At 39.0% G+C, this 18528-nt stretch overlaps 1 protein-coding gene across 1 annotated transcript; it reads right to left on the bottom strand.

Annotated features, from left to right (window-relative positions):
* Positions 1-1350: 1350 nt before the first annotated feature.
* Positions 1351-18216, bottom strand: LOC110477417 (carbonic anhydrase 2). Its single transcript, XM_021543172.3, has 7 exons — positions 18141-18216; positions 17448-17645; positions 7945-8063; positions 6461-6553; positions 5635-5697; positions 4460-4615; positions 1351-2203 (listed from the first exon to the last, which is right to left on the bottom strand). The coding sequence occupies exons 1-7, from the start codon at positions 18172-18174 to the stop codon at positions 2084-2086; spliced, it is 783 nt and encodes a 260-aa protein (XP_021398847.1). The 5' UTR covers positions 18175-18216; the 3' UTR covers positions 1351-2083.
* Between the last annotated feature and the right edge of the window lie 312 nt (positions 18217-18528).

Below are 18528 nucleotides of genomic sequence, written 5' to 3'. Positions count from 1 at the left end.
ATAAGGTCAGAAAGAAGAGCTGGATGCTTCTGTTCACCATTATCTTAATTGAACTCACAATTCAGGAAACAAATAATGAATTCCAAGGAAATTGTTGCCTTTATTTCGGGGTTGGACTTAACACGTCTCCCTTGGAAAAGGCTATCTATCCATTGCACTAGAATCAAACTGCAAAATGTGAATTTGTGGTAAGTTTGTGTATCATTTTATGATGGAGAAGGCTGGAAAGGGATTTTTTTTTTGGTGAAGATTTTGAGGTCCGGCTCTCTAATCTGGTTTATTACCAGAAAAAGAAAAAAGACCAGAGCTGCCTGGTAGACCACATAGGTAAGATGTAATACAGGCTCTTCCTGTACCCAAATATGTGACCTAGAACACCAGCTTGCATTGTCTGGCTGAATACAGAAGTACTTCATCCTCAGCAAAGGCAAACACACGGCACTGGCAACATTCCAGGTAAACAGACTCGCACAAACAAGGAGATAAATGTATGGCTGGTGTTGATTGTCTTTGCTGTTAGCTATTATTTATGCAGCAACGTTGAAGTGTGATGGAATATAAGATAAGAAACTCCTTATTGCAACAGTGGCTAGAACCTCAAGGGCATTTCCAGGTTTTTACCCCAGCCATTAGTTCACATTCCGTGTCATGTACCAGCCTGGATATTTTTTCAGCTGTTCATGTACCAGTAAGATTACCACTCCTCAAGCAGTCTTAGTGCCTTGTATTCAGAGTATTGTAGTTGTCAAGGTATGGGTTTAGAGTTTTAAAATCAATATTTTGTTGGGTTTTTTTGTTTGTTAGTTAGTTTTGTTTGTTTTTGTGGAGGTAGGTTGGTGGGCATTTTAAATTTGGAAGCTTTTCAAAGGCTGAGATTTGACAGTTTTTTCTGAAGCTCTTGATCTGCATTTCAAGATATCTTCACTTCCATCGCATGCATTTCAAGATCCAGGTGCTTCTGAATGTAGCCTGCCCAACTGATACCTTATACATTACAAAGTGATTCCTGACGGGGTAGCAAACATAATAAATTAATTTAAAAACTAGCACCAAAATCTAATGCACCCATTCTTCAGTAGAATTTTGTTCAAAAGTTTTGTGAGAGCATCTTTCATCATACATTCAATTTTGATAATTTGTAGTGATTGCTCAAAATTAACACTTCCTGCTATCAGAGAGAAGACACCTACTTAGAGAAAATTTCTTAACATATCCATATAGTCCTGCATTCATGTTCAGTGTCACTCAAGCCAATGTCCAATGTATATGTTTAATAATTATGTTTGATATGAAGCCATGTGAACAGTTAGTGACTCTACCAGAATTAAAATAACAGCAGGGAAGCAAAAATAGAAGTATAGATTTATTAGAGAAGTTATCTAAAATACAATATTATTTTCCTTTTTAAATTAGAACATATATTATTTCAATGAAAAGATATTTTGTATTATTTCTATGGTAATAACAACTTTTAAAGATAACATTTAATTTAGACCATTCTTAATTAAAAAACTCAATACTACCATTAAGACATAACTAAGGCTGTTGACAGCACGGGTAAAAATGCAAAATAGTCTCAAAAATATTTACATGTCAGTTTCTTAAAATCTAAGAAGTCTAATTCTAAATATTCATTCTGCTTAACTTTCTAAAAATACCTTTTTTCTCTAAATTATAGCAGATTCTGTATTCCTGTGCTTCTTACAAAGCTTCAAGTTATCGTTAGTTATGTGTACTATCACACCTGTGGATGAGGTTTCTTAAAATGGCTTATTTTGCTACCACCATACCCTCTCCCAAGTAGCCAACTTACTACTATAGCAGTGTCAGTCGCAGTAATAGTCACCAAAATGCACACAGCCACCCACCCCCTGCCTCCCCCAACCCCACACCTCAAGAACCCTTTCCCAATCAGCTGAGAGCCTTTCACATTTCAATAGCTGGCATTTCAGATGCAGAGCACAAGAAAGAATGGATCTGGGAGACATGATGTTGCTTGGGCACACATGGCAAAGTTTGATTTGGGCTTAGCAAAAGGGGCTCCTCACAAACACAGCAATTCCTATCACTCTCAGCACTGAGGTTACTGGAAGGAGGCTCTGACTTCTCTGCTCTTCAAAGGCTGACATGGGCGCCAGTTGTCCACCATATGGCACACGGGCTCATTCTCAGCATTGAAGCAAAGGCCACGGAGTTTGCACATCTGTGGGAAAAGGCACAAATATCCTCAAATGCATTCTCTCATTTCAACAGGACTTTTTGAAACTACCCATCTTGAGCCTGAACCAGAGCTCAAAAAAGTTTTGCCAGTATTAGTAGTCTAGAGATGGCATCAGTGCCCACATGTCTGCATTTCATCCACACCAATTCCAGCCTTGACATAACCTCTCCTGTCCACAAAACATCCTGGCAAGAACAAGTGTAAATGCACAAAAAACAAGGACATAGACACACATTTTCTGAACTCCGTGAGCAAAGAGCTATTTGTCCTTGATCCAGATATGAATTTAAATCCTTTCAGAATCCTCTGCAAGTTACACAGTTTTGGCTGGTTTTTTTAAGTCCACTTGAAACAATAACAACAAACAAATGTCTTTACCCTTGGGTCAAAATAAAGCTGTTTAATGAATTCAAGTTATCCTGATTTTCAAATGCTGTGAGAGGGGGAAACTGCTTCACAACAGGAGCATACTGTATCGTTATGGTACTTTTTCCTAAAGTACAACTGGTGTTTGCACAATCTGATGTAACAAAAGCATCTTTATGTCTAAATGAGGATCTCCAAAACTCACAAACAGATTGTGTCAAAGTAAGAACCCAAACATAATCTCACAGAGACAGGTAGAACTGCTGATGAATGTATGTAGGTGGGACACAGGATTTCCTACAAATCAGGTTCAAGGCCAGGTTTTTCGACATTCAAGGAAAAATGACCTCATCAGTGACCTGTCTCCACTGGACTTCAGCTTCAGGACTAACCAGAATGAAGTTGGAGCTCAACCTCTGCCAGGAACTGCTGTGTCACAACACGTGATAGCAGGCTTGCTACACCATGCTGTTATATTCAGCTTCAGAAAACCTATCCACCTTAAACCTTGAATCAATACTCTTATATATGGTTTCTTGTTTTGACCAGTATGGGAATAAAAAAGCAAACTGCCGCACAGTATGGAGATATTGATGGTAACATGGAGAGATGTGTAAGGGAGAAGTAAGTGGTAACTTTCACCACTAGTAGGTGGTTGGAGTAGGTATATTAGAAAAAAACCACTACTTTGGTGGGTGTGCTCCTGCCTTATAGTAAAGCCATATTTGCAGACTTTGGATTATCAACAGTAATAGGAATAGTTTGGAGTAGTGTCAACTTTAATGTTCCCTTGCAGTTTACTAATGACAATTGATCACTGCCAGAGTTACTACTTCCAACAGTTCTTGCTCATCACATATTCTATCTTTTATTAAGTTCTAAATCAGCTCAGTTGCATTTTCTTTTTATCAGAAACCCCCTAGAATTAGGTGCAGGTTGTTAGTATGTCTACCATCAATAAAAGATACTTAGGAATTTGAAGGTTAAACTAAAGCCCTTCAGGGCTGGGTTGTATTTATAGGCTCTAGATTCTATTTATATCTCTCAAGCATACAGCTCTGAACCTAAAAATGGAATCTTGCCTGTACATAATTTCATTAATGGATGGTACAGAAAGCTGGGGCCAAGAGTGGTTTAATCTGCACAAGCTTCTTCCTACTAGGAAGAAAATCCTTCTCAGGCTGGTCAACAGAGTATTTTCTTAGGCAGCAGACTTCTGGAATCTGCAAATTTTGCCTCTTCCAAACAATGGGATCTTTGTTAGAATCATCACAAAGCTGCGTAGGATTTCCCAGTCTGTTCTGTGACCAACAGAACTTGCAAAAAGAGTTCAGTGTCCTGGAAATGCTGGAAAATCAACAAACCAACTACAGCTCTACAGTGTGAGACTGTGGATACAGCACACATGCTCCTCAGGTGCTTTGTAAACCTGGCCTCTTCAGCAAGCACACCGAGAGGTAATTGCATGTACAGCAAACCTGGTGATGCTCACAATACATGCTGGAATAACTCTGCATGTGCAAATGGCCCTTTCATGCATGCCTTAATTTTCCAGATTTTTACCACATGACAGCTCTAACCATGTAGCTGGAAAATATCTGTTAATTTTTTCAGCTTCCCTCCCCATCTCCCCTGGAATGCCCAAATAGAAGACAGTCTTACATTCTACAGCAAACTACATCCACAGGCAGAAGCAGAGTCCTGTGAGAAGAGGATTATCACTTCAGATAGATATTTTTGACATGTATGCTAGCTATACCCTGCACAGCTCTGCACTAACACTGCCACTTCATAGATCATCTGGTGGGCTGATCTGAAGCCATCTGTGCAACTCCAGTACACATCTACTGACACCATCCATTGGAACCATACCTGTTCAGGGCTCACAGTGATGGGCTCCTTCAGAACATGCCAGATCACACATTCAAGCAGTGGTGGAGTGGTCAGTGAGCCAGGGTATGTCCAGTAGTCTCTACATGCAGGAAGGAGTCCAGTGGGGTCAAAATTTGTAAAGGAAGCTTGCTTTCCCTACAATAAAGTAAGGAGATGGGCTGATGTAGGACAGAACACATACACACACGAAGACTGCAGTAGTGAAGATTCCTAGGAAAGCTCCATATTTGTAGAAAGGCAGAAATGGAATTTGGCATCAAGTGTTTCATGCCAGCTATAGTACCTTTGGGATTAAATACTCTCAGCAATATATTTCTTGCAAGATTTTCAAGATACTGCTTCTCATATTCAATGCTGTGTTTATGTTCTTTGGTCTTAGAGCTAATATTTGACCTTGCCTGAAAAGCAATGAGATTTCAGATGCCACGTACGCTGATTGTACTAGAAACACAGAACCTGTGAGACCTGCTGGAGAGTCCATTGCAGTAAGCAGCATTATCCATTTACCACAAAGGGAGCCTGATGAGAAAGATGACAGCATAGTCTCATTTCTTACTTTTCCTGTCCACATTTCTCATTGGCCTTTACCCATTATGAAGGTACCTAATCACTCACTAAGTACTTTTAGTTTCTCATTACTCAGCACACTAAAATCACACACACACTGCACACAATATTTAAAATACAGGAAGACTTTTTTTCCCCTTTTACCAAATTATATATCCTGATCAAACTGTTTATCTGAACTCTCTCTAGAAATAGGCAAGAATCCTCTTGGAAAAAGGAAATTTAACCCACAGATGCACAGATAAGGGGAAATGCCTTTTCCATCTGATACCACTGACTAGAAAGGGCATGTAGGAATGTGGTTTAGATTAGGAAGATTAATCCTATCCTATACATTTAAATACAGTTAAACAGAGAAATGCAGTCACAAAGATAGGTGTTTCTAGTACTCCATGCTCTCTACCTCAACTTTATTCCAATCTGCTTTGCTTTTAGAATTATAGGAGCACCTGTGCTGATGGCAGGAAGGTTTGTTTTACTTTCCTATATGCAGCAGGCTGGGAAGAAGTAAAAAAAATCTACTTTCCAAAGAAGGCAACATAGCACAGTTGTGATGGATGTCCATCAACACAGACAGTAAGTATTACCTTGGTTTGAATAGAGCTCAGGGCATCCACAACCTTCTGCATCTCAGGCTTGGCATTTCCCACCTGTAACACAAACCATATGAAAATAAAAATCACCATGTGTTCTCCTGACACCTTTAGTTTTCTGTTACAATTCTCAAAGAAAATTGTTTTCCAGCTACATTTCATTACATAATAGGAGTATTACAGCATAAGTGAATTAAACAGGGTCTGTAAAATCATGCCCGTTGACAGTGAGCACAAATGGGTCAGCCAAGGACATGGGACACAATGAAGCTATTTTCATTTACAGTGTGTGGATTTATTTTTGGACCTAAGCTGTTCTTCTTTTATGGAAGTCACCCTCCTAATAAAATAGTCACTCTCAGTGAGGCCAGGATGGAATACTACATACTGCTGGAGCAGACACTCCTCCAGCTAGCTGTCAAGACAATTCAACTAGCACAAAACACAAAACACTCTGGCATTTAACAAAGACAAGAGAAGGAAAATGGGTTTTATTTAGGCAGGTCACACTGCATATTCACACACATAACTTGGTCATTTATGCACATCACCTTTCACTGGTAACACTTATGGTAGCATCACTGTCTTGATGAAGGCAAGAATGCTGCTACAGGCCTGCCACAGTGATGGATGGCAGTCATACTCCATGGCCAGTGTACATTTTTTACAGATAAAGGAAGGTAAGAATTTGGAACACCACTTAGCTTGCTACGGATTTGGGCAGTATAGCAAATGCCGCCTTATTCTCTATTTTCTGCTTAGGTTCCCCTCTTCAACACAATGAATGTGCTGGACAAATAATACAAAAAGTTTGACAAACCTTCATGAAGATGCCCACCACAGCTAAACCATCAGGATGTTTCACAGCTTCAGCAAATTTACCATATTTTACATTCCAGTGAACAATATGGAGCTAGGAGTAAGAAAACAAAGAAGCATGGTAAAGATGATATTCCATCCAGACTACTTCACAAATGAACATGAAGGGAAGTAATTTATTAAGAGTAAGATGGTGTTTTACTGCTGAGGTTTGAAAGCTTCTGTGTACAGTTAAGAATATATTGAATTATTTATCTAGTTTAAAGTTTCATTTATTCAAAGAGATTTCTGTAATGTATTTTATTTTGCTCCTCACTCCCATTCCCTGGTGAGTTATAAAGGCAAGCTGTGGCTGTATCATTCTGCTTTTCATGTGGTGAATCTCCTGTTATCTTCAGCATAAGTTTTTCCCGCATACAGCCCACAGGATTTTGATGCAGTATTTTAATGCTATATATCCTGGAGTTCTTACTACACTGATATATATTGCCAGTGTCAGAAGAAGCAGAGAAGACATATTAACTACAGATTTGACTCACAGTTTGTAAGTTTTTTTTAAAAAACAGTCCTGCCATTTACTGGAAAGACTTGGAAAAGAATATGAAATTGATCTCCAGGTCATGTTAGCCAAGATGTTACTTTCTTTTAAATTAGAAATAACTTGGAAATTAAAGTTCATCAGGCTGTTTCCCCACATCTGCAAGTTAAATTTAACAAGTTATTATAGTACTGTGAAAGTCAGAAGGTGACCTAAAGTTTCTTAGATAAGACAAAAGCTACTTCTTTCATGAAAAAGCAGCAGAGCCAATAAATTTTTGGGGCCATTTCTTCTATCTGTCAGTGCAAATCACAGGTATGTTCCACAAGTGTATATTTATGAATATATTTTAGAAGTCAGTCACAGAAACCAAAGATGGATTTCTAAACAGAGGATGAAGAACGGTGTGATGTAAGGCATTAAAGTCACTCAGTTTCTGTATCAGACTGTAATATGGAATCTTAAGTGGTCTGAGGGACATCCAGAGTCTCAAGGGTATCACAAAGAGTGCCAGACAGTAACATTGCACTGTCTGCTCTCTTCATAGTTCCCCTTGATTCTTTACTACCAAAATATTAAAATATCTCCCCCAAAATTATTCTGCTGCTTTTATAAATACCTCTGATGTTAAAAACTGAAGCTAGGAAAAGGGGATGTGTGTGTTCAGATGTGCTGCAATTCTTTTTTCATAATTTCTAAGCATCACTGAGAAAGCAGGGGAAAAAATGGGTATTATTAATTGGGGTTTTCTGTTTCTCTTTGACATGAGGTAGCTGAAAATAATTACAACTTGAATGTCCTGCTCTTGCAAAGACTAAGGCATCATACCAAAATGGTCTATGGTAACCTTCTCCTATGAATATCTGTAGTCAAAGTACTACTGTGGTGGAATACTTAAAAAACCCCTCATTATACAAAGAAGACTGGATAAGGTAAAGCAGTCCTACCTCTGCATCATACTTCACACCATCCACAGTGTGCTCAGATCCCTGGCCATCACAGGAACCCCAGTGAATGTGAAACTGCACCAGCCTGTAGACTCCATCCAGCGCTCCTCCTTGCACCACTGCAAAGAAAAGAACTTTTATTAGCAACTCACATAATTTTTATTATCAAGTCTCCCTTCAAACTGAAACAGCTGTCTCAAATATTTTATGTCATTTACAGTTCAATGCATGCTGCCATGCTACTCCAGATCGTCCTCAATGGTACATTACTGCAATACACCAAAATTGATAATAAATGCATAAAAACATAAGTGACTTTACAGTGAGCAGCTCATCAGCAATTTAACAGCATGCTAGTATTACAAGTGATGAGGAAGATGTAACTTTTCTGTCACCAAATAGATTAAAAAAGCCCTTTGTAAGAGCCCACATAGAATCATTCTAAGTATGTACATTTGAAGACTGAATCTTCTTCCATGTACTAATGTAGTCTGTCCTTTCATTTTAGACACTTCATCCATTTAGGCCTTAATCCTGCAAATCCTGTGGTAGATTGGATTGAGTAAAATGTTTTTGGTTCCAATTTAAACCTGAACACCTGTTAGCTATGGGTTAGCCTTCCTGCAGCAAGGTAAAGTGCTACGACAAGACAGTGCAGGGAGGTGAATTCAAATCTTTTGTCCTTCCCATTGTGATAAAAATGTCACTGCCTATACAGACAGACTTTTTGGAAAATATTTGTTTACTTTTGCTTTCTATTATCTGGCATTACTTATGCTATGGGACTGCTCTGAGTGAAGTTCCCAGCCACACTTTGAATTATACAAGACCAAGCTCTCTTATTCTGCTTGTTAGTCTTACCCTTCTACTCCAACTGTGACCAATCACCATTATGATATGCAGGATCAAGCCTGACCATTGCAAAATGCGCAGGGCACAGACAATGTGTCCTCCAGTGCAGCATAAAGCACAGAATACTAACAAAAAGTTTTATTAAATAGAGCTATTTATCCAAGTTATCAGAAAGGTTTCACACCAGTTTGTGGGTTGGTTGGGGATTTTTTTCCTTTTTTTTCCCCTAAGCATCTCAAATCCAAATTCAAAATTAAATCTTTAAGTTGTTAATATTTAAAAATTTACAAACAAAAAAGTAATTTGAAGTGTCAGATATTTTGAGACCAATTACTCTCTATAAGTATATATACAATAAAGTGACAGAAGAGTGCTGACATCAGATATTACATGTAAGTGTGCTCTATGTATGTGCCACAAAATGATTCTGTGGAGATGCTTTCCTCTCTGTCTGCAATTAGTCTAGGCACTAGCATAATATGTACATGTGTGAAAATATGTATCAAATGCTGATTGGAAAAGGTAGCTGCACGTTTGAAAAAGTCCCATTATATACAAGCATGGACAACACCAGCCATGGATATAAACACTAAGGTGACAAATATTTCATTAAAAATCTGCAATACAAGAAAATGAAGTAAAATTTCTTAAAAATGCATTAGTTTCCAGCAGTGTTCCCTATGCATGCAAAATCTGGGCTCAGTGGACAAATCTAGTATTTGCCTAGGGCTCCTTTGGTAAATATATTTAAGTCTCCCTGAACGTATTTTTATTTGAAAAACATGAATAGATGTTCCACTGCAACCTATGTAATTTCCAATACTGTAGTCAGCAGACCAGGACTTGCCCTACCTACTTCCAAGCTATGTAATCCAAAGAAGAATGTCTACTTAAAGGAATCAAATAAGAACATATCTTATTCTACTTTCACATTTCTGCATGTGCTAGTTGCCAAGAAGCATAACTGTTTCAAGCACAGGACTACAAATACGAGAATTTTTTTTCAGAACAGCAGCTGTAGAAGGGCATTAGTAACTTCTGGAAATGGAACACCTGGTTGCTGTGTCTTTATAGATTCAAAATAATTTAATGTATACAATTTCAAGTCTCACTCTAAAATTATGCCATGGAGTTGCAATGTTTCAGTTCCTTTAGCTCACAGTCTTGCTGGTTGTTGCAGGTACAAATGGACTGAGGTTCCACCACTCTTCCACCTCAGAAAGCACTAGCACAGCACAGGTTAATCTGCCATTATTAATCAATGGAAAGCATGCTGAAAAGCAGAACCATGCAACGTTCTTAAGTTCATTTGCAGTGTTATTTCTCCACACAAAGTTTGCTACAGTCTCAAAACCCCGAAAGATGCAGAAAAATCTCTTTGCAGTTTTTGCTTACTTTTCTCATTCTGTGGTTCTCAAATCCAGCACTAGCTTATTTTGACTCACAGCAGAGCATTCAAAGAAAGTAATAATTAGATTAGTGAGAATGAATACAAATCCAGCAGGCTTAATTACAGAATGGCCCTCTTGTTCTAGCCTACATTAAGCAGTTATTTTATTTTTAATTCTTCTCAGTCTTTCCAAGAAAGTAAAACTTAAAACCAAATTTAAAAGTCAAAGTAGGAATGATCAAACTGCTATTTTCTTCAGAACAAACTTTTTAAACCATAAATGAATGCTACCAGCTTTTGCACTATAAAAGTTCACAGAGAATCAGAACAACATTCATACCAGCAATTTCCCTGTCCATGTTCCATGTGACAGGAATATCAACTCAAGGCCATGTTGAAAAAAGTCCAATCTTTCCATCCCGTTTTAAAAACGGATGGGGAAGTTCTGATCCATATTTGAGCATTTCATTATTATTTCCCTTACTTTTGAAATCAGTATTAGTGAAAACCATCCTGGAAATACATATGTAGCTTTGATCCCTTCTGTTTTATGGCACAGTTTCAGATGCATGGTGTCTGAATACAACATGAGTTGAAAAAACATTCTTTTCTTACAGATTCCATTTACTCAAGACAGTTTACATCATAAACTGGTCTTGTGTTACAGCCCAAGAGGGGACAGTTTGACAGTGCACTTTCTTCTTTTCCCTATTAGACACTTAGCAAATTTGGAGCTACTTTCGTTCGATTAAGAAATGGTAAATTTTTTCAATTACCATTCTATCTTCTATCCTTTACTGGAAAGGCTATACTAGCAACATCCAGTAATGACATTTCACTGTTAAATGGTCTCATAATGTGGTCTAAATTAGGTGAATACAAGTACTAGCACCACTAATTCAGGAAGTCAAATAACTACACAAACTCTTCCACTTATGTGACTTGCGCCAACTGTAGGATTTCTTGGATACAGAAGATGAAGTTGATTTGACTCCATTATACTTTCTTGATATTTGAAAACACACAGAAATCAAAGGGTGTTTTGCTGCATCAGCTGTTTACTGAGGCTACACACTTTCACTGTTCTATTTAAAGGCAGGTTGGTGAACAATTATCCTTCTAATGTGAAGCATAACAGCCTTGTAAAAAAATACTGTGGACCACTTCATACCTTTTCTCAGGAAGTGGCAGCATCCACATCTAAATTTTTGCAAGAATACTGTGGGAATTACTGTTATTTAGTTAAATCCTATGGAATGTTCTCTTTATACAGATCAGAAGACTAATACATTCATAAAGCAAATAAACATGTCAAAGGATTCATCAAAATGGAGGAGCTATAAGACTGTTTAATGAGTTAGACCGAATTCCTTCCTGTCATACAAATCAGTGTGACAAGAAGAAATACTACTGTAAAGTTTGTTAGAAAATACGGAACGAGAAAATGTTCTACAAATGACAATCACTACAAAGCTCCTACAAATGACAATCACTACAAAGCTCCTTCCAGTAGCAGAAATAATGAGTCCACTAGAGTACAGTAGATATTCAAAAGCTCCAAATCTCAATCTCTAATTGAGATTCCACCAAACAAAAACCTAGCAGCAGGATATTTCAAGCACCTACCTTTGAGAACAGCCCTCTCACACACACACTGCTTTAGCACAAAGAAAATCACGCTTTTGTATCAGCCTATGGTAGATGTGAAGTGTAAATAATATTCTAGGCATATGTTTATGTAAACATATGCATAGTACCTACATTAGTGCTAATATTTGTTAAGCTTTTGTGTGTACACAGACATCTGCACAATGGAAAACAGGACCTGAAGGGACAAAGCAGATGAAGCACTACTTGAGGCAAGGAAAAAAACCTACTTGAGCACCATGTACTATTAATGACATGAAAAAGGCTCTTATGAGGATGCTCAGGAATTAGCCTTGTGTTCTTATGCAAGGATGGGCTTCCCATCTGACAGGCTACAGAGTTCAGTTAGGGTAAGCTGTCACTTCTGTGAAATATGGAGTACAGAGAGTCACATTTTGTGAGATGTTTCCTTCTTTATGTTATCTCTTTCAGACATTCCTCCTAGGACATTGTATCATGACAAGCAACAAGAGCAAGATAGCATTGAAGCATCTGACTTGTAGAGCTTGTATTTGCAGAAAATGTCTGTAATGGATTTCACTATGAGAAAAAAAAAATGGTCTATCATAAGGGAAAAAAACCAAAACAAACCTACTTCTGACCTTGCTAGAAATTGAGCCTGATAAGGCTACAGGGATGTTCCACAGAGATAGACCAGAATGAAACAGCTGCCAAAACACAGCATGTCTGAAGACGTGTGTATCTACAGCAGGTCAGTGGTTCCAATTCACCTCAGTTGAACTATTTCATCCAGACTGGGCAGCAGCCAGGAAGACTCTGACCTGCTTCAGGATACAAAGTCATTCAGGTTCTTAACATTCCTCCAGCTCCCTGGGACCAGCAGAGCTTATTTCTCATGCAGTCTCTTAAACAGAAATTCTCTGAGAATCATAAGATGCTGTACTGAGTCTCTGACCAGCCTTCAGCCCTCACATTTCACACTATATAGGCTTACACCAAGCTGGAAAGTATATCTTGAAAGTATCAACTGATTTAATTTCTAATAGCAATACTTAAATACTATGCAGTGGCTGCTCACTATACTGAAAATTGTGCACTGCAGTGTTCATACTACACTCAGATCTAATGAAGGACTAACAAACTCAAGGTGTGAGCCTCTGAATATGCAGTAAGTAAATAAACAAATTATCAGCTGAGAAGAGTGGTAATCGTGACATCTGGCACACAGCTTCATTACGGCTTAAAAATAAACTTTTCCAAGTGGCCCCAGCTGATAACAGCTGACTAGTTTCTCCTGGTTTTGCATTAAAAGCACCTCTAGAGGAGGGATTAGCAAAAGGAAAGGAAGTAAGTTTCCATGATTGTTAAATGCGCAATTCAGGTCAAATTTCTGCTCAGAAATAGCATATTAACATTAAAAACAAAACAAACAAACAGAAAAAAATCCCACACACAAACAAACCCCACCACAGTGCAAATGCAGAAGGACATTTCTCTGTAAAGAAATGAAGACCTGAAACATGCAGGACTAAACTCATGCCCTCTCATCTTGCTTTCCAGTTCCTGGAAATACTGGAACTATTCAAGTCACTTGTTTATACAGACTTTGCAGCTTCTGGTGATCCCAATTCACAGGAAAATTACTTAAAGCATGCCCTTGAAACCTCTGACATTTTAGCTAAGCCATACACAACATTACATGTGACATAAACAGGTGTCTGAATACAGTCCCCTAAATCTATAATCAATCAGCTCTCTGATCTCTGATTCCGAAGGATCAACACATTCATTGCTTAAGCAATGTAGACCTACAATGCATGACTCTATACTGATGACATGCAATATTATTCTGGCATGGTTAATATTATATCTTTAGATCTGGGAAGCCTAAAAATATACCAGTAGCAGTGACTTTGATTAAGAGTTGTGCCTTAAAGACAGCAGACGTACATGTTTCTTCTTCCACTTACCAGCTGAGGTAGAAGTGTAAAAGAGCAACAATGACATTATTTTCAAAGAAACTCACTGCCAACTGAGCAGTGCTAATGCACTGGCTCTTCCATAACCACTGTGACAAAATAGATTATTTTATTTACAGTGAGTCATAATTCAAGACAGCTGAAGTGTATGCATTGATATTTACAATTATAGAAAGAATCAGGTAAAATATTGGATTAGAATGACTGAAAGACTCTCAAGGGGAACTAGCATTTAGGCAAATACAGGATTTTAATTTTCAAGGTATTCTCATAACTTTTACGTTCTACTATGACTTAGTATTAGCAAAAATGTCTGATTTTCTTGGGACACTGACTTGAATTTCAATACTCTAGCTCAGCAGCAAGGAGAAGGAAACAATTAAGAGACTTAGCCACAAGCATAAATTACCAGCATATTTTGTCAAGTCTCTAGAGTTTGATACCATAGTTGCAATTCACTTCTGTCAGGTTCTACAGCTAAAATATGATATTTTAACATTCTTGTTATGGAATAAATTAATGGCTGATTGACTTCTTTCTTTTATAAGCTCATCAAACACTTGATCAGAAAATACAGAATAGAGAATCTACTGTTGTGAACATGCCTCACTTGAATTTCTGAACTTAGATAAATTCTCAAAGACTCTCTGGAAAAATTCACACAAGGAACACACTTTATGCATGTTACAAAATCTTGCAGGCTCTTGAGGGTTTTTTGGGCACAGTCATGTCCTGTGGTTTTATGGCTCTGAGAGGTCGCTGTTTACTTCTGTCTTTTAAAGTGAGGGAAGTGATACACAAGTCCTTACAGAAGACTGGAATATGCAACATTTATTATGTTAAAAGATGTCCCCTTAATGAGACTCCTTTGCTGTAAAGTTCTTGTATAATAGTTACACATATTATTTTAAGAATTATCATCATCACTTGCTTCACTCATACAAGTAGGGTCTGGTTCCATTATGAAAGTGGATGAACCTGAATTCAAAGTTTTATTCCTAGTGACACTTTTATGATAATGAGTTTTTGCTGTCAAAATGAAGAAGAAATTTTTGAAATTAAAGACTTTTAAAGATTAATGCCTACAAATACTTTATGTTCCACTACTATTAAAGACAGTGGATGTGAAAATTAATAAATCAGCTGGAAGAACTGAAGGTGAAGACTGACTAAGTAACAACAGAATGGGGAAGTTCAGAGTTCAGTTTCTACATACAACCCCAAGAAAGCATTCCAAAAGGCTCCCAGCATACAAAATAGAAAATACCTATTTTTATTATGCTATTACTACCTGCTTGGAGTTTTTTAGTGGCAATTATATATTTTTATTATATAATTTTTATTATTGTTATTATATATTATTTATTATATTTAAATTGAATTTTGTATATTCTGAAGAGCAGAAGTGATCAGTCGTACACTAAGACCTAGAACTGCTGTTCAGTTTGCTTCAGTGTCGTTAGTTATGAGACTGACAGTTCTTAATGAAATGGATCTACTTTTCGTGCAGTTACTCATCTTGAAGATTATTCACAAACAATGATCTTATTACTTCATTTTGCGCCTACTACTACAGATAATTCATTACCACATATGGGACAGCTCATAGAAACAAGCAATACAGCCTGTGGGAAGTATTTACAGGATATTATTCCATTGTCTTTTGTAAAACATACCAGCACATCACATAACCTCACATAGCTTCTCCCTGTGACTGTTGTGTGATGTCTAAGCAAGAACAGGGTATACACATTTGAGTCTCAAATTCAGAATCAAGCAGATACAAGTCAAAGACAGCTCTATTTTGTGTAAGGAAAGTAGGTTACCTAGTTAACCGCATACAAATGAAGCCATTAAGTGTGCTGCCAGGTAGATTCTATGCACTGCAAGTTTCAATAGGAAGTCTAGTATTGAATGATCCACCATTACCCAGCTTCACAGGTATCTGTTTAGTGGTTTTTGTTTCTAAATAATAATATTTTTTTGCTTCACTAATAGAGATACTGAGAATATTTCTACTCGCATCTCCTATCCTCCCACTCTGAAAGCTGTGTCACTGCATATTTGTCAAAGAATCCCTGTCACAGATGTTCTGGTTCTGCACTGACTTCTCATAAAGAGCATTCTTCCTGCAGACATTTCTTTAAATTATTTTATGCTCCTGCCATTTTTTCCTCACAACCTGATTTTCACAGTTGTTTTTACGGACTTAGGTACACACCAAGTGAACAGTGAACACAATAGCTTTTTACACTGTGGAGACCCGAACCTCATTCTTTTGGGCTCAGTGAGAGCAGGATGGAAGCAAGAGTAGACTTGCACATACCAGGTAAGAATTTTTTTTTTTTGTACTCTGGATAATTTACCTTATTCTCCATGACACTGTTAAACTGAACACGATTCAGCTCCTTTAGCTTCCCAGTGTTTCAAAAAATAAACAGAGGTCAGAACACCTTTTTTCTCTCCTTTTAAAAGTGTACAAATATTTACATTGATGCTTTCTGTAAATTGTATGTGGACCTATGTGTATTTATACAACCTTTAACACTTATATCTGACTACTTAATATTGTCCAAAATAAAAAATATAGTTAAAGTACAAAGTCAAATTCTTAGAGCACTGCTGAATATCTGTTATACTGCTGTATTACATTAGTTACAAAAGCCTCATATTTTTAGTAGGCACAGATCATTTGGTTTCAGCACCATTCCCTAAATGACATACCCAACAAAACACTTAGGAAAAATAGGACACTTGCTCAAGCAAGTTAAATCAGGCAGTGTATAGAGAAGGCAGTGACTTACAACACGATTGTTTTTGTTGTCCAAATTAAAAGCACATTCATTGTGGCAGGGTGATGACTTCTGCAAATGCAGCCATATGAAAAACTACAATGAAAGACAACATACAGAGCCCTCGTTGCAAGGACAGCTTAGATTCAGTCTGCCCATCAGAAAGGCTGTTCTTTTCAGTAAGAATTACTAAGGTTTTGCAGGATTCTGTGCTTAATTTCACCACAGAGCACAATGAACAGCAAGATACTGTGGATCAATTGTCTGCTAACCAAACTTTTCAAGAATCCATCAGACACTTTATCTAGAAAGTTCAGCATCAAGAAACACCAGGGATAATGCTTTTTTGACTTATAAAGGAACAAAGAGGTTTTTTCTAATAATTTCTCTGTTTCTGTGCTAACCTGGGAGCATACTGGCTTCGGAAATATTAAATAATATTTTGATAACCAAAGAAACTATTTCCTCTTCAAGTTGTTAACTGTAATCCTTTGCTATTCTAAGGCGATTTTTTGCTACAATGTATCTCGCATCTTCTTTTAACCATTTAAGCAGTAGCTTAGGATAATCTATGCCTAAAATTATTCCTGTCAAATACGCTTAATTTTTTTTCTTTCCACAGCCAAGCCCTTATCCAGCTCCTTCTGATTTATACAAAAATAAACCAATTCACTTCACTGGACTTTAGCTGCTTAGACAGCCTTAGTTTTCTTCTAATGAGATCTCAGTTTCCTGTTTGCTGAATCCTCACCTTACAGGAACCAGAATATTTTAGTATGTTTTCATCCTTAAAAAACGCTTATGGATTTAGAATACATTTTAGTAGGAGTGTTAGTAGCAATTTCTGTCATTCCCCTCCTGCACACGAAGGTGAGGTCTCACCTGACTTGTCGGAAGAATCATCAAACTCCACGTTGAAAGAGTGCCCATTGTTGACGATGTTTCTGGCCGTGCTGGCATCATAACTGAAGCTGAGAGGCTTCAGAGAGGAGTCGTACTTGGCGGACTTGCGGCAGATGTCAATGGGGGACTGGCGCTCTCCATTGGCGATGGGAAAGTGCTCATGCCAGTGAGCGGGTCCTGTAAGACAGCGGGAAGCAACTCAGTGGAAAAAGACACAAAGTTCGGGGGGATATAAGAGATAACCTTCTCTCTGGAAATCGGGATGTTCGAACACCAGCATCAGCCTTTAGCTGCGTGCCACTTGTGTGGGCTGGCGGTAGTAGCAGCACAGGCGAGCAGAGATCCCACCTGGGCACCGAGACAGCCGGCAGCCGCACAGCCTCGGCGGCTGAGGCGGGGGTTGTACCGGGGAGTCCCCGGGGACACCCCGTTCTGTGGAGCAGCGCCCATCGCTCCCTTCCCGAAGTAAAGGAATGTCAGCAGGGAAGCAGGAGATGCTCCGGCACGGCGTGCGGAGCGCCGGACAAGCTGCCCGGACGCAGGTGCATTTCAAGGTTACGAGGAAAAAGCGCCACCGAGCTCACTGCCGCTGCAAGCAAGGGCTCCGCGGAGCAGCAGCGGGCGCGGCTCCCGGGGACCTGCCGGCAGGTGTCCCGCACGCCGGGCACTCACCGTCGTGGCTGCCGTATCCCCAGTGGTGGGACATGGTGCGGCCCGGCTCTGCCCGCGGAGGCTGTCACAGCACCGTGGCCCCAGCACGCTCTCAGGGGCTTTTATAGGCTCCCGCCAACTCCATGCCCTTCTCTTCGGCCAGAGGAGGGGTGGGGAGTGCGGGCGAGGGCGGAGGGAGACTCCGCTGGGGGCGGGGAGAGCGGTCCCTTATAATCCGCCATCGGCCGCGGAGCTGTAGCGGGCCCGGTGAAGAGCGCCCCCAGCAGGCAGGCGGGCGGTGCCAGGCGGTTCGCAGCGGCCGCAGGCAGGGCGGGGGTGCCGGGCCCCCTCCCGGTTCCTCCTTCCATCCTTCCATCCTTCCATCCTTCCGCCCTTCCGCGCATCGCGC

The sequence above is a fragment of the Lonchura striata genome, chromosome 2, assembly GCF_050655825.1.
Source record: "Lonchura striata isolate lonStrDom1 chromosome 2, ASM5065582v1, whole genome shotgun sequence".
NCBI classification, from domain to species: domain Eukaryota; kingdom Metazoa; phylum Chordata; class Aves; order Passeriformes; family Estrildidae; genus Lonchura; species Lonchura striata.
Note: the sequence above shows the minus strand (reverse complement) of the source record. Positions and strands in the feature narration are given on the sequence as shown.